The sequence below is a fragment of the Haliotis rubra genome, unplaced genomic scaffold (assembly GCF_003918875.1).
Source record: "Haliotis rubra isolate DU_JTF1 unplaced genomic scaffold, ASM391887v1 Scf1067, whole genome shotgun sequence".
NCBI lineage: Eukaryota > Metazoa > Mollusca > Gastropoda > Lepetellida > Haliotidae > Haliotis > Haliotis rubra.
The window spans coordinates 231,869-254,734 of NW_025764967.1; the positions used below are offsets into that span (position 1 = coordinate 231,869).

General features: G+C 42.1%; 1 protein-coding gene across 1 annotated transcript; it reads right to left on the reverse strand.

Moving 5' to 3' along the window:
- Positions 1–5,754: 5,754 nt before the first annotated feature.
- On the reverse strand, positions 5,755–21,323 carry LOC124279148. The gene is made up of 9 exons (XM_046714951.1): positions 21,240–21,323; positions 9,216–9,483; positions 8,731–9,003; positions 8,392–8,511; positions 7,655–7,867; positions 7,114–7,209; positions 6,579–6,910; positions 6,233–6,428; positions 5,755–6,087 (listed from the first exon to the last, which is right to left on the reverse strand). The coding sequence occupies exons 1-9, from the start codon at positions 21,321–21,323 to the stop codon at positions 5,807–5,809; spliced, it is 1,863 nt and encodes a 620-aa protein (XP_046570907.1). The 3' UTR covers positions 5,755–5,806.
- Positions 21,324–22,866: the final 1,543 nt, after the last annotated feature.

A 22,866-nucleotide genomic window follows, 5' to 3' on the forward strand; every position in this document is an offset into this window, starting at 1 on the left:
GTTCCGGATGACGTTTATCCTGTGACAAAGGTATACGTGTATGTGAATTATAACGTACTTTCACAACATAGAAGTACTTTGTTGATGCAATATGTCAGTATTTAGTTTGGTAATATTTACAAGTAAATAACGACGCGTTGTCTTTCCATGACACTTACGGCATCAAGGTTTCTTGCTCAGATTATTCTGCTTTCCATTGTATTGTGTGGACATGTTGAAACATCATGCAGCATAACAGTGCAGCGACGTCAGAGTACAGGGGAACAGAATTTAAACTAATTTTGGGGTTTTCTTGATGTTTTGATATACCCAACATACTTTCTATAAATCCGTATAAATTTTACAGAACATATCATACCAAGAAAATAATTTTCTAAATAAAATATTACATGCTTTTTTCATATCCATGAATCTGGCCACAACAATTGGCGTGCATGTTATTCTCTGTACGTAGAAGAAAAGTGGCCTATTGAAGGAAAGTGGTGAACGTAGAGCGATCGAGAAATTTGCAGTGTTTGGCAGAACTGGGATGAGAACAAGTTGATCGCTATTAAACTTGAGAACAAGGAACTGATTAGCATAAAACAAAGGGATCAACTTTGAAGCATCATCCTACAAAGTTGGTAGTAAAAAAGTACATACAGAGTATGTAGTAGAGTGACGTATGCCGCAGGTCTAAACCGGTGAGTGGGACGACAGGCATATTTGTGGATTCGATCCCCTGACTAGTGATCCCGGTTACAAGTAAGATACGCAAATCTGCAACGAATCGTCACTGCATGTACGCCCTTTTCTTATGTATTTAAGTACAAGGTTTGCTCAAAACACAAAGGCGCAAAAGTCGGAGGTGTAACAGGTGCTATGACCGTTTCCATAGTTCCTGCCAGTCTCGTCTATGCGTACATATTTCAATAACATTTACAACTTGCACATCGACATCTAATCAACATGCCACAGTACATTCACATCCGCCACCTCTGGTACATAATTTAGCTCCTCCGATCATTCATTAACACATAACACTATAATGGGCCGTAAGCTATACATTAGGTTGCTGCGCATTTCCTGTGGACAACCTCACAGAGAAAATATACATAAATTGATATTTAACATGTATTTGGTAACTGCTGTATTCATCTGGAAATATAAATTAACATCTCTATCGAGATACCTCTCGTAAGATGTCATGTAATATGTCATTACAGTTCAAATTTTCCAAACCTAACTCAAGGAGCTAGTGTGTCCCTTGTATTGGTGCAATACTTTCTCTAAGGTACAGATTTTAGTGAATATTACAAACACGATGATCTTAGCTTGGTGCATCTTCCTACAACAGGACAGATCCAGCACCACTGTCGCTGAAATCAACTGCCAATCTCAAAACCGTTCTAGCAAACTGGTCATTAGATTGGCTTTAGTTTTCTCAAAAACATTTCTATTCAAAACAAGCTTCACTCTTCTACACAACATATTAGCTAGAGGTGTACTATATTTTGGAATTGTGACAACATTGACGATAGTAACCAGCCATGCTCAAATTTCTCAAATTATGTTTTCGAAAGTGGAGATTTTTAAACATCTTCCACCTTTGCTTGAATGGCCCTTTTACAATTCATCACATAGTCACATGACACTTCTTACTAATCTAATACATTTCAACACCATGGAAACTTGATAGCCACCTACCCACTTGCCGCAAGCCCGTGGACACCATGGATCTGCAGGAGACAGAAGACTACACTGCAGATTGCCAGCTTCATCGCTGTGTTTCACCGCTCACGTCTTGTACGACATCAACGGTTACATGTCCAGTACTGTTTACAGCACGAATGCTGGATGACTGAAACGTGCGGTGGTTGTGTGAGCAATAAATCATGCATGGAGTTAAAAAAGAAAAGACTCTGGCAAATTGCCTCGGGACGTTATTGAGAACACCGACCAATGGTTTGTCTCGACCTGGTAGTCTCTGAATACTGCTGTCGGCAGAGTAAAACACCACACAAAGAATTTAGATGGTTATGAAGAAATGTGAAAATAGGATACACTATTGTTGTCAATCTAGTCGAGCTTACCCACCCGAGCGAGGGGGCGGGGATGAGTGCGTGTGTGGGTGGGTGGGGGTGGGGGTTTTGTGGTAGAGATACGCTCTTATGGCACATCAGGAACCAACGTCATATTGGTTCGGATTCCAGCTCAGACTTTGTTTCTAGGTGTGTCAGCTTTCAGAGCGGTGATAAACCCAACACCATTCACCCATGTTGTATGTGATAGCTTTCTCTCATGGATGCTGAAACAACAGACAAAGCAAGATTCACTCATTCTCTCTCTCTCTCTCTCTCTCTCTCTCTCTCTCTCTCTCTCTCTCTCTCTCTCTCTCTCTCTCTCTCTCTCTCTCTCTCTCTCTCTCTCTCTCTGTCACACACACACACACACACACACACACACACACACACACACTGAATGTGCAGAGACGTGTCTCATCGTAGTCAAATACTAAAATATGTCTTTCTATGACCAGCCATTGGTAGGTTGGTCATGGCGGGTCTTTCATTACGGTTGGTGCATGGCTGAAGTATGTAAGGTATATTTTCAACGTGCGATACACTGTGACCGTGAGACAAAGTATGAGGTGTGAGCATGAGGCGGTGGGAATGAGACAAAGTATGAGATGTGAGAATGAGGCGGTGAGAGTGAAACAAAGCATGAGGTGTAAGAGTGAGGCGGTGAGAGTGAGACAAAGTATGAGGTGTGAGAATGAGGCGGTGAGAGTGAGACAAAGTATGAGGTGTAAACGTGAGTTGGTGAGAGTGAGACAAAGTATGAGGTGTGAGCGTGAGGCGGTGAGAGTGAGACAAAGTATGAGGTGTGAGAATGAGGTGGTGAGAGTGAGACAAAGTATGAGGTGTGAGCATGAGGTGGTGAGAGTGAGACAAAGTATGAGGTGTGAGAATGAGGTGGTGAGAGTGAGACAAAGTATGAGGTGTGAGAATGAGGCTGGTGAGAGTGAGACAAAGTATGAGGTGTAAGCGTGAGGCGGTGAGAGTGAGACAAAGTATGAGGTTTAAGCGTGAGGAGGTGAGAGTGAGACAAAGTATGAGGTGTAAGCATAAGGTGGTGAGAGTGAGACAAAGTATGAGGTGTGAGAATGGGGCGATGAGAGTGAGACAAAGTATGAGGTGTAAGCGTGAGGAGGTAAGAGTGAGACAAAGTATGAGGTGTAAGCATGAGGTGGTGAGAGTGAGACAAAGTATGAGGTGTAAGCGTGAGGAGGTGAGATTGAGACAAAGTATGAGGTGTAAGCGTGAGGACGGTGAGAGTGAGACAAAGTATGAGGTGTGAGCGTGAGGTGGTGAGAGTGAGACAAAGTATGAGGTGTAAGCGTGAGGCGGTGAGAGTGAGACAAAGTATGAGGTGTAAGCGTGAGGAGGTGAGAGTGAGACAAAGTATGAGGTGTAAGCATGAGGTGGTGAGAGTGAGACAAAGTATGAGGTGTGAGCGTGAGGAGGTGAGAGTGAGACAAAGTATGAGGTGTGAGTATGAGGCTGGTGAGAGTGAGACAAAGTATGAGGTGTGAGTATGAGGTGGTGAGAGTGAGACAAAGTATGAGGTGTAAGCGTGAGGAGGTGAGTGGTGAGACAAAGTATGAGGTGTGAGCATGAGGTGGTGAGAGTGAGACAAAGTATGAGGTGTGAGTATGAGGTGGTGAGAGTGAGACAAAGTATGAGGTGTGAGCGTGAGGTGGTGAGAGTGAGACAAAGTATGAGGTGTAAGCGTGAGGAGGTGAGATTGAGACAAAGTATGAGGTGTGAGTATGAGGTGGTGAGAGTGAGACAAAGTATGAGGTGTGAGCGTGAGGAGGTGAGAGTGAGACAAAGTATGAGGTGTGAGTATGAGCTGGTGAGAGTGAGACAAAGTATGAGGTGTGAGTATGAGGTGGTGAGAGTGAGACAAAGTATGAGGTGTAAGCGTGAGGCGGTGAGAGTGAGACAAAGTATGAGGTGTAAGCGTGAGGAGGTAAGAGTGAGACAATGTATGAGAGTGAGGTGGATAGATTGATACAAAGTATGAGGTGTGAGCATGAGGCGGTTAGATTGAGACAAAGTATGAGGTATGAGAGTGAGGCGGTGAGAGTGAGACAAAGTATGAGGTATGAGAGTGAGGCAGTGAGAGTGAGACAAAACATGAGGTGTAAGCATGAGGTGGTGAGAGTGAGACAAAGTATGAGGTGTGAGAGTGAGGCGGTGAGAGTGAAACAAGGTATGAGGTGTGAACATGAGGTGGTGAGAGTGAGACAAAGTATGAGGTGTGAGCATGAGGCGGTGAGAGTGAGACAAAGTATGAGGTATGAGAGTGAGGCGGTGAGAGTGAGACAAAGTATGAGGTGTGAGAGTGAGGTGGTGAGAGTGAGACAAAGTATGAGGTGTAAGCGTGAGGCGGTGAGAGTGAGACAAAGTATGAGGTGTAAGCGTGAGGTGGTGAGAGTGAGACAAAGTATGAGATGTGAGATTGAGTCGGTGAGAGTGAGACAAAGTATGAGGTTTGTGAGTACGGTGGTTAGAGCGAGGCAACAAACAACACAGACATGTTATAAATTAAGAAATGTATTCCAAAATAAACTAAATTTACAAATCAATACACAGAATTGACAACATGGACATGCCTGTGCGTTACTACTTAAAATCTCGAATTGCTTCAGACAATATATTTAGCACTGATCCGTCAACCATGGATAGTTTCTCCAATCGTAACCATTTGTACCGAAAATATTGTAACCTTGATCGAAATGTTTTGTCACTCATAATGCTCATGTATGGATTTGTATATACAGCCTTCAAGCTGTAACGACGACGATTGTTAGCATAAAAGATAAACATGGCAAGATTTCTTAAAACAAGAGGAATAGCATTACTCATCAGTCGATTAAATTTACACAAGGCTGGTTAGGGGTACATAGTTTAACACTGAGTTAGTATTTACAAGCTAGGGTATGCACTGTTTCAATGGATGAATTACAATCACAGTCTAGACCCCATACTTCGCTACCATAAAGCAAAATAGGCATTACTTTAGTGTCAAAAGTTCTGAAGAAGACATCACATTTGATGTGCTCGAATTTTGATAAACTTTTCAAAATACCGAACAAAGCCTTTTTAGATTGCAAAATAGAGCTCTCAAAATGTTTATGCCATGACAATGTTTGTGAAAATACTATTCCCAAATATCTATATGAAGAAACGCACTCAATTAATTTACCTCCTAGATACCATTTTTCGTGCTTAGTAAGGATGCTACCATTTCTAAACACAACAATTTTGGATTTATCTAAGTTGACATATAGCTTGTATTTCTTGCAAGGATTTAAACATGAGACAAGCATGGTTGTACCACAAGCCTCCTGTATCCATGTTGATGACGGATATCTGATCATTTATAAACCTGACGCTTATATTAAATTTATTTCCTTTGGCAAATCATCCCTACTGACCTTCGAACCTTTCCGTGAAGTCTGCAAGTCGTGAGTGACTTGGGGCGCATGCCTCTTACGGGATTTATGTGCATAGGAGATGAAGACCATATATTACATCCGATAAGTAAACTACATCAATGCCCTTTCGCATCATATCAGTAGTATCGTTCAGTGGACCTGCTGAATCAGCAGATTCTCACCATCAATCTACGTATTGTGCGTATGTATTGTAGTGTGAGCATTGACGACCGAGGACTACTGTCTTAGTATGGAAGCAAATAAATGTGTCTAATGAGGAACTATGTATTCACGATTTACACTTTCCCGTATCAACTGGAATCACGAGCCGACATCCACAGTCTGTGAGTAGTAAGCAGTGTATCCACACGCATCAATGGCTGTTATGGAGACATAAACGTCAGTGACAGTTTGAGGGTGCGAGGACAGGTTGAGGACCATCTGTTCCTGACGGGTCAGCAGCCCGTCCACTATATCTGCCCCACCCTCCACCCTGCCCACCATCACCTCATACACCAGCTGGCCCCAGGGGGAGGTGAACAGGCCCGGCCAGGACAGAGTCGTCATCCTGTCGGACGTCCTGGACGAAATCATCGCAGCTTCTGAAATGGTATGAATTTCACATTAATTATATGGTTGTCACCAGAAAACGGGTAAGACACAGTGTTCAAATGTGAAGCATTCAAATATACATTTATTACTGGTACATACTGCATCCTGTTTGACAATCTTTGACACAAAACTTACTGTTCAGACTTGGTTGAGGTCCATGCATGGTGATGGATGTTTCTGACGGGTTCCCAGCCTTGTCCAGCACATGCATGGCGCTGATGTTGTAGGTCGTCAGGTCGCTGAGCTTCAGGCTACACAGCTGGGCGGATGTGTATGTGAATATACTGGGGACGCTCTGCTGGTACAGCAAACTGCTTCCCTCGATACGAACCTATATTTTTTATCAACAATCAAACAGGTATGAATGTAAGATATACGTGTATGGATGGAAGTTTCCAGAACTACAAGCGCCAGCTTCATTAGTTGTATATATTAAAAGGACAAGTGTTTATGTAGTAGAAGTCAGCTGGAGGATACCTACCAGGGTGGTGTGAGGGGTCTCGGTTTCTCCTCCCTCCCACTGAAGTCTCACAGTGTCTCGGGGTACGTGACACTGGTCTCTGTCTGAGAACACAGACGGACTCTCCTCCAGGACCTTGAAGCCAGCAACAGATGCCATGTCCTCACCGGACACGAGAACCACGCCATTAGATGAAGACTCGGAGACCTGCCCGACCTTGTTATAGCAACGTACTGTCGTGTACACCTTCACACTGGATGAGATCACCAGATCAGTCAGATTCCACCTGATATATCGTACTCCATGGTTAGTTCTAGCAAACCGACGGTCATCGTCATCTCCTGGGGTGTGTCCTGCAGAGGAAAGGACAGTTATTCACACAGAAGATGGATACAGTACCCTTAGGACACACAAAGAAATGATAAAACAAACACAAGGCACCCAGTTTCTAAATACTTGTATGATTTCAATGATAAATATATTTATAACTTGGGATTAGTTTTGATGTTAACAACACACACATAGTATTACCTACCGCTGTCTCACTGTTCCCTACCTATAGCGACGTCACAGCTGATGGAATCTGACTCTTCATCTTCCACAGCCCAGTTGGCTGCCATGTCCCCTGGTGATAGGAAATCTGTATCCACACCTAGCAACAGATCATTAAGCCTGTATCATCATCATATAGCAATGGTGGCAAGATCATACTAATGTGGTGTTGACCAAATCATTATATCGCATTATATCACTACTGCATAATGCCAAGCTGAGATATAATTGTGTTTGGGGACAGCAACCACTGCCATTGTCAGAAACGTATTATCTGTATATATTTCTTATGCTTTATATTTAATGGAACTGGTTCGATGTTTCTGCTGGAGGACTGAAGTCCCCGAGTTTCATCACAACTCAGTAGCATTAATCTATGTCAACTTGAAAGGACACTTTTGGTCAGAGTCCTTAATATCAATGTGTTGTAAGAAACGTTTTACTTGTTAACAGCGGAATCTCTGGCAGGGGTACTGCTGTGTGATGTCGGACTATTTGAGGAGAGTCAACTCTGGGTATTCTTTGCACAGACGTTGTATATTTACCTGAACCATCGTTGACTTCTTGTATAGTTGGTGGTGTCATGTCCACCGTCAGGGGGTCTGCTCTGGTCAGTGATGTCAGGCCGGCAGCGTTAGTGGCGAGTACCGACACATACAGTCTGGAGTTGTGCGTCAGCTTCTTGGCAGAAAGTGTTCCTTGAGGGTTTCTACCAACGTTCGTAAAGCCTTGTAACTGTGTACCGCCTTCCACAAGACCTGCATGAAGAAGTGATTTCAACACGTAGTCTCTTAGAGCTGCTTGGTCTATAGTTTTGGTTCCGTATCAAGTTAAAGTCTAATATATTATAAAATTTAAATCATTTTGTTTTTAAATTCATTGCCATATCTCACCTAAAACACGTTAGACCATTCGATAATCATTTTCTGTGTTCTACTGAATATCTGCGGTTTTAAAGTCACCAGAAAGAAGCTCGCTTGAAACCACCCACGATTTACATTCGTAATGTGAGTCCATTCAGCGCTGATGGGTTCGAAATAGACAATAGCCTGAAATGATACTTGCCTTATAACAATACGGGCGTCCAGAGCTTTCACGCGAGTTACATTTATCACCTGCATCGTGGTTTTCTCTCTCAGACAACGCGGATCCGCCGCGGTGTAAACCGTCAAAGTCAGTCGCTATCAATAGTATCCCAACTCTCGCCTAGTATACCGACAACCAGCTGGTAACATTGCAATCGGGACCCTGAATATCCACTTGTGCAGAAAAAGAGACTCACCTACTGCCCACTGGAACATGATGATGGGAGACTCACCTACTGCCCACTGGTACATGGTGATGGGGGACTCACCTACTGCCCACTGACACATGGTGATGGGGGACTCACCTACTATGCCCACTGGAACATGCGCCCACTGGTACATGGTGATGGGGACTCACCTACTGCCCACTGGCACATGGTGATGGGGGACTCACCTACTGCCCACTGGTACATGGTGATGGGGGACTCACCTACTGCCCACTGGTACATGGTGATGGGGACTCACCTACTGCCCACTGGTACATGGTGATGGGGGACTCACCTACTGCCCACTGGTACATGCTGATGGGGACTCACCTACTGCCCACTGGTACTGCCCACTGGAACATGGTGATGGGGACTCACCTACTGCCCACTGGTACATGGTGATGGGGGAACATGGTGAATGCCAGGACACATGCAGGGACGACCAGTGAGGCAGGAACACGGCGTTCACATCCACGTGCTTCTCTGTGTCTACAGTGCCGTCATGTCCACTATAGGTGATGCTCTGAAGTGTCACGTGATCAACCGCCATCACCATGGATCTTGACTTTGTGTTAATAGTAAGTTGAGCTGATTCCTCCCGAGCTATGAAGGAAATTGTGTGTGTATTCCACATGATAACAGAATGTCTACCCACATCACACACCCCTCGGCACAGATTGGGCTCAAGACTGAATGTGATGACTTCAGCGCCAACTGACACGAAGCCTTCTATAGCGCTATGATGTGTGTCCGTGACCTCTGTATATCCTGCATGAATCTTCACTTTGTACATCTGTCCACACTGAGATGTATACCTGCCTGGAGAACAGATCCGCTGACTACAACATAGCTGCTACCATGTCTGGCTAATTGACGCTCGGATGTAATGATGTGTATACACGAATAGTTGTCAGTCTGCCAGTACTCGGGAAGACGGTCATTACATGTCGATGAATTCTCAAGTTCATGTTGTATCTCAAACGAGGGATTTTTCACCAGGTTGTCTCCCAAGTATGCAACGGCCTGTGGTTCTGGGGGAGACGTGTCCACGACAACACCATCCGATACAGATACCCACTGTATCTATAGCATACACCTTGCTCCATAAACGTGTACCTAGAAACAAGGGAATATCAACATCAAGAGAATCCTAAAGGTTCGTTTTGTAATCAGTTGGGTGCCATCAAGAACCTTAAAAGCGGCAACCTACATCATCCCACCTCTGTTGACAGACAGAATGTTTAGATTCACCATTTAGTCCAGGAGGAGGCAGCCTCCCCAGTACTGATTTTGCAAACCAAATGTGGCGAAAATGCTCGCAGACCCCCACCACATATAAAGGCCTGTAAAAACTGATACCACAATCTGAGAGTATTACAGGCCATTTCATGAGCCCAAGACATCATACTAACTGAAAATAGTGTCAAACAAAATCAGTACTGGGGAGGCTACGAAATTCTATTTCTAGGCCTCTTTTAGATTCTCCTCCTGGACTAATTGGACAATGTATATTTTAACACATGCTTCTGACAATTACTTTTGACACATTTTGTAATTGACCGGAAGTACGAGAAGAAGGATAAGACACAACCACCAGCTTCCATGGGTCATCATCATAAAGAATCAATACTGACAGAAGAGGCGTGTTGACATCTAGGTCAGATGAACTGATCTGGACACATACCACTCTGGAGAATCTATACTGACAGAACAGGCGTGTTGACATTTAGGTCAGATAAACTGATCTGGACACATACCACTCTGGAGGGGTGAAGCAAGTTGTGGCTTGGAGGTGATCATGTTTGTGAATTTTGTCTTTGTCTTACACCACACACCAAGCAATATTCCAGATACGTGGCTGGGCCGGAAAATTCCGGTCCATTTTCGACGTCATCGTACTCGTCTCTTTTAGACGTGCTCTACTGGAGAAAGGTCGGGACTCGTCCCTGGCCATTGCATTTTGGTGATCTTGACTCTTGTGAGGCAGATTGTTAGGATGAGTGGACGGTGGATATGAGTCTTATGTGAAGTTTTACAAGTCACAGAATAACAGAAAAAATATATTATAGTACTGATTTCATTATAACTGATATAAAGATCATATAATTAAAGTAGTGTAAGAAACGTAGAGTACAGTTCACTACTATATTATTATCTATAGAACATTATTAGAGTTTCCAAAGACTCCCAGTTTTGTAAGTCAAGCTAAAACCCCAGTATGGTGTTTTGTTTGTTTTAATAGACAAAACGTAGACTAGCATACGGTATAACATTATGCGGTGTAATCTTTGGTGCCAGTAAGTTATAGGGGTAGTACAGCAGTTTTGACTGTGATAGCGATCCACCCCTATATCATTATAGACAACAAAATGGCAAAAACATTGCATGAGATCATCGGATATTCACAAAGTTTCTGCGTTCTTAAACATGTACATATTTGTTGACGGTGACACGACACATCTATTGCTCTACTGCGCAAACACTGTGAAAGGACCCACGGAGCGAACCCCCAGCTTCGTTGTCACAACACAACCTCGTGCAGTGAAGTAATTTACATTATTAAGCAGTAAACCTCAACGCTCTCTTCACCCGAGTGAACTGGGGTCTCAAAATATAACACGCATAAGAAATTGATCTAAATCATAAACTTGTTCTTGAAGTTGTGCTCTCAGCCCGTCCTTTAAATGTAAAGAACATTGTCATAACATATGATCAATATTATTGCTTTAATTTGTAAACAATAATGAAATGTTACAATGTGCTTATAGAGTAATTGTGTGAGTAAACATTTTGAGTCACATCGTCAATATTTGAAACATATCGTGACGACAGAAAGTCATACATTAGTAATGAGTAGATTCATACTTCATTAAAAACTGCAACTGGAAGAGAGTATAACAACTAGAATATCACAGATTAAACATCAAACTAGTTTATAGACCATGTCAAAATACAAGAATATTACTCCACAATGCAATATATAATATTTTTGCTTCCTTAACGGTTTCCCCAGTCGGGTTGACACCATCCCTCCAGCTACTGCGAAAGCAGTACCCTTGTTTATGTACTGTGACTTGCGATACCCACATTACTCATTATACATTACAAATACACTTGCTTTCGGAGCGGGCTTTCATACACTCGTTTAAATTAACCTGTGTCCTCTCAAGCTTCGGCAAATCTTGTTCAGTATAGGACATTTCTCAATAATGATAAATCAATTACAACATATTCATCACACTACCACATGCAGTAATGAATAGTACAGAATACCTGTGCATAATATGCATAATGTTCATAAAGTACATATTGATTAAATTATTTAACATAATTGACAATCGGCTACCATGTCATATGTGTCCTGGTATCTGTAACCATATCACACTTGTCTGCTGACATGGAACACGTGTCAGGGTATCTCATGACGTGCCACATATGCCTGGGTATCCCCTCACATGTAACACGTGTCTGGGAACCTCCTCACATTAAAACGTGTCTGGGTATCTGCTGACATGTAACACGTGTCAGGGTATCTCCTCACATGTAACACGTGTCTGGGTATCTGCTGACATGTAACACGTGTATTGGTATCTCCTCACATGTAACACGCGTCTGGGAATCTGCTGACATGTAACACGTGTCTGGTATCTCCTCACATTAAAACATGTAAGGGTATCTCCTCACATGTAACACGCGTCTGGGTATCTGCTGACATGTAACACGTGTCTGGTATCTCCTCACATGTAACACGTGTCTGGGTATCTCCTCACATGTAACACGTGTCTGGTATCTCCTCACATTAAAACATGTAAGGGTATCTCCTCACATGTAACACGCGTCTGGGTATCTGCTGACATGTAACATGTGTCTGGTATCTGCTGACATGTAACACGTGTCTGGGTATCTGCTGACATGTAACACGTGTCTGGGTATCTCCTCACATGTAACACGCGTCTGGGTATCTGCTGACATGTAACACGTGTCTGGGTATCTCCTCACATGTAACACGTGTCTGGGTATCTCCTCACATGTAACACGCGTCTGGGTATCTGCTGACATGTAACACGTGTCTGGTATTTCCTCATAGTAAAAAGTGTCTGGGTATCTGCTGACATGTAACACGTGTCCGGGTATCTCCTCACATGTAACACGTGTCTGGGTATCTGCTGACATGTAACACGTGTCTGGGTATCTCCTCACATGTAACACGCGTCTGGGTATCTGCTGACATGTAACACGTGTCTGGGTATCTCCTCACATGTAACACGTGTCTGGTATCTCCTCACATGTAACACGTGTAAGGGTATCTCCTCACATGTAACACGTGTCCGGGTATCTCCTCACATGCAACACGTGTCCGGGTATCTGCTGGCATGTAACACGTGTCCGGGTGTCTGTTGACGTGTACATGTGCCGGGGCATTTGTTGACACAAGACGGAGATGTGTCACATAATTTGCTATCGTCGCAAGTTCCACCACATGATTGCAAGCAGCAGGATTACGACATGGTTTTGATCCGTGACCGTATTTCTGTCAACTGTAACATTTCAAAGGGTTAGAGATGAAAGCATCCACCCCTCAGGTTACAATAGACAGCTTTAAGTGATTCTGGACGAGCTGGTAGACCGAATTTAAACAAAGAAGCGTTGGTATTTAAAACGTCATTATTTCTCTCATATGTAAAACGTTTCACATCAGCGACACCTTGTGATGTCAATTCTGACAGTCATGTACGAGAGGCAAAGTCTCTGTACTTCACTGAGAAAGGGTAAGTCGCGATGGCTGAACGGGTCAGGCGGCTGACTTTGTGGGCTGGCGGTTAGGTGCCTGACTCTGAGGGTATGCGTTCAAATCCCCGATGGGGCGACAAAAGTACTCAAATCTGTACTTTGCTGTGAAAGCGCAACCCCAAATACAACGTATGTTAGAATTGTTTATTGTATGTGGTATTTTCTACATTCAATCAATAGGCAGCAGGATCGGAACTTTTTCACTTCTTTCATTTCCCCAACTACACCTTCAATACCCCGTGCTATGGCAAAATGATTCAGCTTGTTGGGATTACCAGTTGAGTTGAGTTGGGCTTTACGACACATCGGCATTATTCCAGCCATATAGTGACGAGAACGAGTCTGCATTAATACACATTGTAAGTACAAAGTCAAAATTAGTTTTATTTCAAAAACATATATTCATTTCATTGTCATTTAAAAGCAGAGAATGTCATAGCGCTAAATAATTTAAAAGCAGGCAATTCGTTAGTCTTATTACTCAGTTACAATTTATGAAATAGATCAACTTCCCTCAGGTAGTTCACTATGAGATGAGCGCTCACGTGGGAGAACAGATCTTTCAGATTTGTTGCATGATAGTGTGAGCCCTTGCAGAGGATAAGTCCACACAGTCAAGCAGAATATGCTTGATGGTGAAAACTTCAGCGCAGAGACACATATGTGGGGTCCATCCCCATCCGTTTTCAGCAGATAGTCACGTGTAAACCGACTGTGGCCAATACGACATCGTCGTAAAATTACCTGATCACGTCTTGACTGACAACCCAAGTAGGTATAACCAATTGTTGTTTTCAATTCATGAAGTTTGTTTCTTCCTATTTGAGTGTCCCACCTTTTTTGCATGAGGTCCCGAGTATAGCTTTTGATAGTGGGTTTGAAATCACTGTACGGGATTAGCAGTGGAGATAAGGGCTTGTTAAGAGCTGCTTTAGCTGCAGCGTCGGCTTTTTGTGTTGCCTGCTATGCCAACGTGACCCGGCAACCAGCAGAGGACGATGTCACATTGGCCAGTAGAAAGGTCGTTGTAAAGTTCTAAAATGGCCAGGATGAAGGGGTGAGTTGAAGTAAGATTTTGAAGTGCTTGTAGGCAAGATAATGAATCTGTAAAAACGATGAAGTTTTGGGAGTGATTCTGCTGTTGAATGTAGGTCAAAGCTGAGAACTGTTGTCGGGGATCCTAGAGGAGACAGTCTTGGATCCAATGACTGTAGCGCTGGCTGGCCATCGTCCTTGCATCCGTCTGTAAAAATGGATCTATGGGTGTTATACTTAGAACGTAACTGGTTGTATTCCTGTTGGAACACCAAAGGATTTGTTTCAGATTTTTGAGTTTGGTGAGGGTAAGATCGACCTGAGGTTTCACCATTTGCCACGGTGGTGAGGACAGAAGTCGGTAAGGTGCAATGATATTGAGATCGATTTTAGCTGCCGATATGAGTGGTTGAATTCTGATTCCAAGTGGTGGAACCATGCTTTGCAGATTAGGAAACAGGTTTTCATAGAGCGGGTTGAAAACACAATTGTATGCTGGATTGGACTCATTTGAACGTAATTTAGTGATATACTGCAGTGAAAGTTTAATGCGGCGTTGTTCAAGGAAAGGTTCGTTGGCCTCCGCATATAGACTGTCTACCGGAGAGGTTCTAAAAGCTCCCAGGCAGAGCCTCAGCCCTTGGTGGTGGATAGAATCTAATTTTTCTAAATTGCTTTTGCAGGCTCCACCATAGACAATGGAGCCATAATCTAGTTTACTGCGAACCAATGATCTGTACAAGTGAAGGAGGGTAGTCTCTCTCTCTCTCACACACACACACACACACACACACACACACGCACACACACGCACACGCACACACACACACACACCCTCTGTATTTGAAACAGAGCCTTCAAGCACTTTGTTTTCAAATATTTTATGTGTGGTAAGAATGTCAAGTGACGGTCGAATATGAGTCCAAGGAATTTGGCCTCTTCTACTACCTTGATGGGAGTACCATCTAAAGACCGATCTGGATCCTTGTGTAGTTTGTATTTATGACAAAAGTGAATACAATTTGTTTTGGATTTTGAAAACTTAAAGACATTTTCATCGGCCCATTTTTGGATTATGTTAAGGCAGAGTTGTAGCTGCCTTTCTATTGTGTGCACGTTCTTACCACGACATGAAATATTGAAATCAACCACGAAAGGGACCCATCAACACAACTGTTCAAAACATTAGTGAGACTGTTAATTTTTATGCTAAAAAAGTGTGACAGACAGAATGCTGCCTTGAGGGACGCCCTGATCTTGGTGGAGATAATCAGACAATGTGGAACCCACCCGTACTTGAAATTGTCTGCTGTTTAAAAACTGAGATACGAACTGAGGTAGTCTACCCCTCAATCCAAATTCATGTAAATCTTTTAAGATACCATGTTTCCACGTTGTATCATATGCTTTTTCTAAGTCGAAAAAGATAGATACTGTATGTTGTTTGTTGACAATGGAGTTTTTGAGAAATGATTCCAGACGCACCAGATGGACAATGCTACTTTGGTTCTTTCGGAAACCACATTGGAGATCACTGATACGGGTATTGGTCTCCAGGTACCAGATTAATCGATTATTGAACATGCGCTCCATGGTTTTACAAACGCAGCTAGTTAGTGATATAGGAAGGTAGTTTGAGGGATCAGTATGATCGCGGCTGGGCTTTGGTATAGGGATGATAATGGCACTGTGCCACGAAGGAGGAAAATTTCCGGCTGTCCAAATGTCATCAAATATATTGAGTAGTGTTTCCAAGCTTGAATCAGGGAGGTGTTTCAGAAGCTGATAATGAATTTCATCAGCTCCTGCCGCAGTGTCGTGAGCCTGTCCCAGGGCAGTACGTAATTCATGGAGGGAAAACGTTTCTTTGCCATCCTCACCGTTATCAGAGTAAAAAAATGACTGATTTCTTGTCTTGTTGGGTTTGGTATTTCTGGAACTGAGGGTTATAATTTGATGAGGAGTTTCGCCAAGTTTGTTTGCGATTTCAGATTTATTTGTTAAGAGAGAGTCACCATCTTTCAGATGGCGAACTCCGGATTTTGACCCTTTGCCCTTAATATTTTGAATCATGTTCCACACCTTGGACATGGGTGTGCGGGAGTTGTTTTTAGACACATATTTCTTCCATGACCGGCGTTTAGTTTGTTTGAAGGTATTTCTTGACCTGGCATTTGTCATTTTAACAGCATTCAGGTTATGCACTGTGGGGTGTTGTCGGAAATATTTCTCCCCTTCTTCCTATTTTTCCTAGCTTGTTTGCAATTTGTATTAAACCATGGTTTGCGTATTTGCGGGTTTGCAGAGGACTTTGGAATAGTTTTGTCTCCAATGGCATTTAGGACGTCTGAAAATAGTTCCATGGGATCAGGAACATTTCTGAAGTTGTCCGGCTTAAGTTTTTCAGAACATAGGGTTTGGAATAAAGGCCAATTGGCCTTAGTAAAATTCCATCTTGTTGATGGTGGTTCATCCGTGGGGTTGACAGGAGCAAGAATTGTGGGGAAGTGGACGCTTCCACAAAGGTCGTCGTGAGAGATAAGGTTGATGACATCGATTTCTTGAAATACCTGCGCAGTTTTAACATAATATGTTTATTTGAAACATTTGTGGAAAGCATGAATTATAATTGGCTTGAAGGTTATGATATATTTTATAGCCCTGCAATCAAGCTATCAGACTATGGCAGACATTCCGGTGGTGTTTGTATATGTATCCACCATGGTCTTAGAAACTTATGCGAACAAATAACAACTGATCTCGATAACTTTCTATGTCTAAAACTTGCTAAGGAATTGTTTTTCTCTAGATAAAGACGTCAACCTGATATGTACTTACATCCCTCCAACAGGATCAACTTACTATAAACATAAGACTTATAACTGTTGTATTGAACAACTAGAACAATATCTTTTAGATAACCTTCAAGGCATGACTGAGTGTCATACTCTTATTTGTGGCGACTTCAACGCACGTACAGGTAAAGAAAATAACTTGACTTTGTCTAATGATGATGATGTGAATAATGTATTTCATGATGTTGATGATGACGACTACCCCTATTGAAGATCGTAATTCCCATGATAATGTTATTAACGGTTTTGGTAGATTGTTGTTAGACTTATGTTATGCCTTCAAACTGTTCATAGTGAATGGTAGAGTACACGGAGACGAACAAGGCGAATATACATACAATGGCCAGCAGGGTTCCAGTGTCAACGATTATTTTGTTTGCTCACCTGACTTTTTCCCATTTATACATATGTTAAATGTTGGTGAAAGGGTGGAATCTGATCATTTACCGTTGGAATTGACTTGCCAATTAGCAGATATGATAAATATGAGTGACGGTTGTACAGATGTCTATTCTAAAGAAAGATATATCTGGAACGAGTATTTTAGTCAAACATATTTAGATAATTTGCAGAGTAATATTACTTCTTGTTACGAACATCTCCTGTCAAAACTTGATTGTGATCTGAACGGTGCTTTAGATGATTTTGTCCACGTTATACTAGAATCAGCAGAATGTATGAAGAAAACATTTAAGTCAAACAAACAGAGCAGTAAGCCAACAGTAGATAAAGACTGCAGGACTGCTAGACGAGATGCTCGCAAAGCACTGAGAAGTTTTCGGTTTAGACGCACTGAGAGTAACAGACAATATTTTTGCAAAATGAGAAATAGATACAAAACTTCATGTAGAATATATAAAGGTAGGTTGCGTAATCAAAACCTAAGAAGACTTCATGAGTGTGTACATAATCCCGCTAAATTTTGGAAACAAATCCGTTCCTTTAGAAATCGAACTAATCCTAAAATAAATATTTCCAAACCTGAGTGGTTGATTCATTTTAAGAGAGTGTTCTCAAATGATTCTATTCTTCAGAACGATAACATTGTTTTTGATGATGATGTTCGTGATCTCAATCTTGATATGGAATATGAAAGTATCGATAAATTGATTTTAGAAACACAAACTTCTGATGATGAAATTAAAAATGCGATTACTCATTTAAAGAGTGGTAAGGCAGCTGGACCTGACAACGTTGTGATTGAAATGATAAAATGTTCTCAGGTCGAGTTAATGCCCTTCCTACGGAAATGTTTCAATTCTATATTTGACAAAGGTGTATTTCCAGATAACTGGTCTCGTTCAATTATTGTTCCATATTAAATAACAGAATTTCAAATTGGTCAAATATGAGAAACCTGATTCCCGAATGCCAAGCCGGTTTTAGGAAAGAATATTCAACTGCAGATCATATTTTCACATTATATGCCATAATCCAAAAATGTCTTTCACGAAGTAAGCACAAATTATATGTTGCTTTTGTTGATTTCAAGAAAGCTTTTGACTCTGTAGATCGTTCCAAATTGTGGTATTGTTTTAAAAATCTGGTTTACAAGGAAAAATGTATAATATTCTAAAGTCAATGTATTCTAACATGAAATCGTGTGTACGTTGTGGTAATGATGTAACCGACTTCTTTGATTGTCCCATAGGGTTACGACAGGGCTGTATCTTAAGTCCAATGTTGTTTTCTTTCTTTATAAGTGAACTGTATTACGATATTTCAATCTCTGGTAAACACGGCGTTCAAATGTTTCCTGATATGCTTGAAATTTTCATCCTACTTTTTGCTGATGATGTGATCTTGGTGTCCGATACTATTATTGGCTTACAAAATCAACTCAATATCTTAGAACGTTACACAAACGACTGGAAACTCTTTGTTAATTTCGAGAAAACAAATATTGTAATCTTCAGAAGAGGCGGTCCCGTCGCTTCAAAGAGAAATGGTTTTTCAATGGCAAGTTACTGACTATCGCTAATCACTATACCTACCTTGGTCTTATGTTTTCTCACACGATGAATTTTAAAAAGTGTTCTTTATTTGCAATCACGTGCAAAGAAGGCTTTCATAAATGTTATGTCTGTTTCTCAGAATATAGGTGCCTTCACTCCAAACATATTTTTCAAACAATTTGATTCACAAATTCAACCGATTATGCTTTATGGGTCAGAAGTTTGGGGGTTTCAGCGTCAAGAATGTCTTGAGAAACTTCATCTCTTAGCTTGTAAAAGATTTCTAAATGTTGGACAAGCAACGCCAAATTGTATGGTTTATGGGGAATGTGGGAGATTTCCAGTTTATATAAATTCACAAATCAGATGTTTGAAGTATTGGCTTAAGATTCTGGAAATGCATGAACAACGAATATCTAAAATAGCTTATAATATGCTTGTTCATCTTGATAGCATGGGCAAGACAACTTGGGCTTCACATATTAGAAATCTTTTATTTTCCCATGGCTTTGGATTTGCATGGTTAAATCAGACAGTGGGTAATGTAACTCTGTTTCTTAAACGTTTCCGAGAACAGTCAATTAATATGTTCTATCAAGAATGGCATTCGACTCTCGAAAATAGTTCAAGGTATGATCTATATAGGTCCTTTAAGAGCCTTATCCAACCAGAAATATATTTATCTGTATTGACATCAAGAAATATCAGACGCACATTTGTTCAGCTCCGACTAGGTTTATTAGATTTAAGTATTAATAAAGGTAGAAGATTGTCTATAGACAGAAATATGAGAATTTGTCCATTATGCACTTCATCTATTGAAGATGAAATTCATTTTATATTTGTAGGTCCATATTATGATGATCTTAGAAGAAAATATATTTCAAGTAATTATCTATCAAAATATCCAACAATAGCCTTTGTCTCAATACTCACTTCCAGAAATGAAACTGTTATCCGCAACCTTTCTCTATTTGTAAAACATGCTGTTGTCTTGACAAATGATAGGTTATCTAAGCAATAACCATTATAATTGCCATTGTATTATGTACTGTAATTATGTATATGTATGTAACTCCTTGTATATGGGCCGGAGGCCTTGAATACAATAAACTTGACTTGACTTGACTTGGACCGACCATTCAATCTCATTTAAAAGATTAGAATCTGTAAGTGATAGATCGAGAGAAGAGTATGTTCCAGTGGCAGGATGGAGGTAGGTGTTTGATCCATCGTTGAAGATGCATACATCATTATTTGAGATAAAATCTTCAAGGACCTTTCCCTTATTAATTGTATCAGTACTCCCCATTAGGGGGTTATGGCCGTTCAAGTCGCCCATGATAATGCAGGGCTTTGGGAGTTGATCATACAAATTCTGAATATCTGATACGCGGACAGTTGAGGAGGGAGAAGATAGAGTGAACATAGTGTAAACCCTATGTTCAGAGTCATGCGGACAGCAACAGTTTGTAGGGTGGTGTTAGGTGGAACAGGGCTATGGAGGATGCCGTGCCTCACCAGGATAGAAGTACCTCCTGTAGCTTTAACTCCAAGAGGAGAAAAGGAGTGGTAGGAACTGTACCAAAACTGTCCTTTTTAGGTAGGTTTCTTGGAGACAAAACGTAGACGGTTTAAAATCTTGAATCAATAACTGTAGTTCATTAAAATTATTCTTAAGTCCTCTGCAATTCCATTGAATCTCCATATCATGAGGTCCAAAGGAGTTGTGGACATCGAGGGGGACCTCTAAAGGACAGGTGGTCTGGCACGAGATACTTGCAGTAGTGGTATAGGGACGGGAGACAGCAGCAAAGTAAGAGATGGTTGAAGAGGATACAGTTAAACTCGTAACCCTCTTCTTATCTTCATGAAATGAGATATTTTCTTTGTGTTTGATCCTTATGGTCTCTCATTCACCTTGCCACACGGGACAAGATTTGAAAGAGGCCATAAGGTTACCACCGCAGTTTGAACACTTCACTTCAATAGTACAATCATTGCTCTCATGCTTGTCACCACAGCGGTACCAAACAGTAGAAGAACGACAGGACTTGGATCCATGTCCAAACTTTTGGCAGTTGTAGCACCGGAGTGGGTTAGGTACATAGACCTCCACACCAATGTTGCAATAACTGGTTCTAATTGATTTGGGAATCTTCGATCGGGCGAACGTAAAGAGGTAGGTGTTTGTCGGGTGTACCACACCTTCCTTCTTGTTAGTGAATCTCTTCACGGCTGTGACAGACTGCTGGGAGAGTTCCTGGACAATTTGTTCCTCAGTCATGTCAGACTGGCATCGAGCTCTGTCCCTACAATGCCTCTACACGTGTTCAGTGTTTTGTGTGCTGGGACAACAACCTTTACATTGACAAACTCTTGTAATTTCAGTAGATTCAGGGATTGCTGTCTCCGAGCACATTCAACTAATAGAGAGCCGGACCTGAGCTTTGTGACGTTGGCAACCTCTTCGCAGATACCAGCGATACCCTTGGAGATTGCAAATGGGTTCAATTGCAAAGGTTGCTTGTCACAAGCTTCAATGATTATAAATCGTGGCCAGTAATAGGTCAAATGGGCGTACTCTCGTCAGACGAGGAATTGTCAGAATCCATATGTCTTCGTTTTGAACCGGGGTGTTGGGAAGCCATGTCGTAAGGAATGTAGTTCAGCACCCCCTCTCTCCACCCACCATGGAGTGTCAACAGGGAGGATCTTATACTGCAGCGGATCTCCAAGTTGAAATACCGAGGATAAGGGGGTGTTATACTCCAGCGAATTTGACATGAAATGCTGGACCTGTCTACCAGGATGGTTCGGTCTATGACAATCAATTGGAGACGTACAGAAATCAGAGGGCAGCATCACCAGATTGGCCCATGAGCCACCGCCTTCTGTGCATGGGTCTGCGCGGCTGATTGGTTTTGGCAGTATATCCGTTATCATTTTGAACATGCCAAAAGTGTTATGTAGTACCAAAGTTTGTATAAACATCCCATGCACAGGGCAAGGCGTGACCAGCCGATTGGTAGAATCGGGTCTATTCTACCACCCGTCTAGGCAAAGTTAGGGTCGAAGTGGTGTGTTGGCTTAAGGAACACTATTGCCGGTTCCGTCATCCTCAACCACCAGACTCCCTTCCTCTGCCGTCACAGGGACACAACCCACGGCTAACGGGTCGCCCAATTTGGTCGCCTCTTACGACCAGCAATGGGGTGCTGTGGACCCATTTGGCCCCGGGTCCACACGAGGGCGAAGAGTCATTAGCGTTACCCAGAACCCACCACGAGGAGGTTGCCCTTCAGGGGTGCCGTTGGGATTACCATCCATGGCAGACACGATAAGAAATCTTCACCAATTCTCAGGATTCATGTGAGGTGTTGAAGGATCTTCATCCTCAGAAGAGGATGAATCTTCAAATTCATGCGGACGCTGTTTGTAAGGGGGCGCCATAATTGTAATAGGTATGTTTCATCAACCCATCCACCCACCATGAAGTGTCAACCAAGACGATGCCCTACATCTGTGGATCTCAGACAGATGGCACAGGTTACCAGGAGGGTAGACACATATCTTGAAAAAATGGATCCCAACAGATTGGTCCATGAGCCATCGTCTCCTGGGCATTAAGACTATAGACAAAGTAACTAATTTAGTTTGAACAATTTGCAATATTGTACTTTTGAAAACAATTGATGCAAAGACAGTAAATCAAGTATTCAAAAATATAAACTAACGGGAAGAGCACTTTGCACGTATCGCGCGTGACAAGTGCAGCTTTGATAGATGTCGGTATTTTTGAGAGGACAAAGGTAAACAGATAGGTGTTA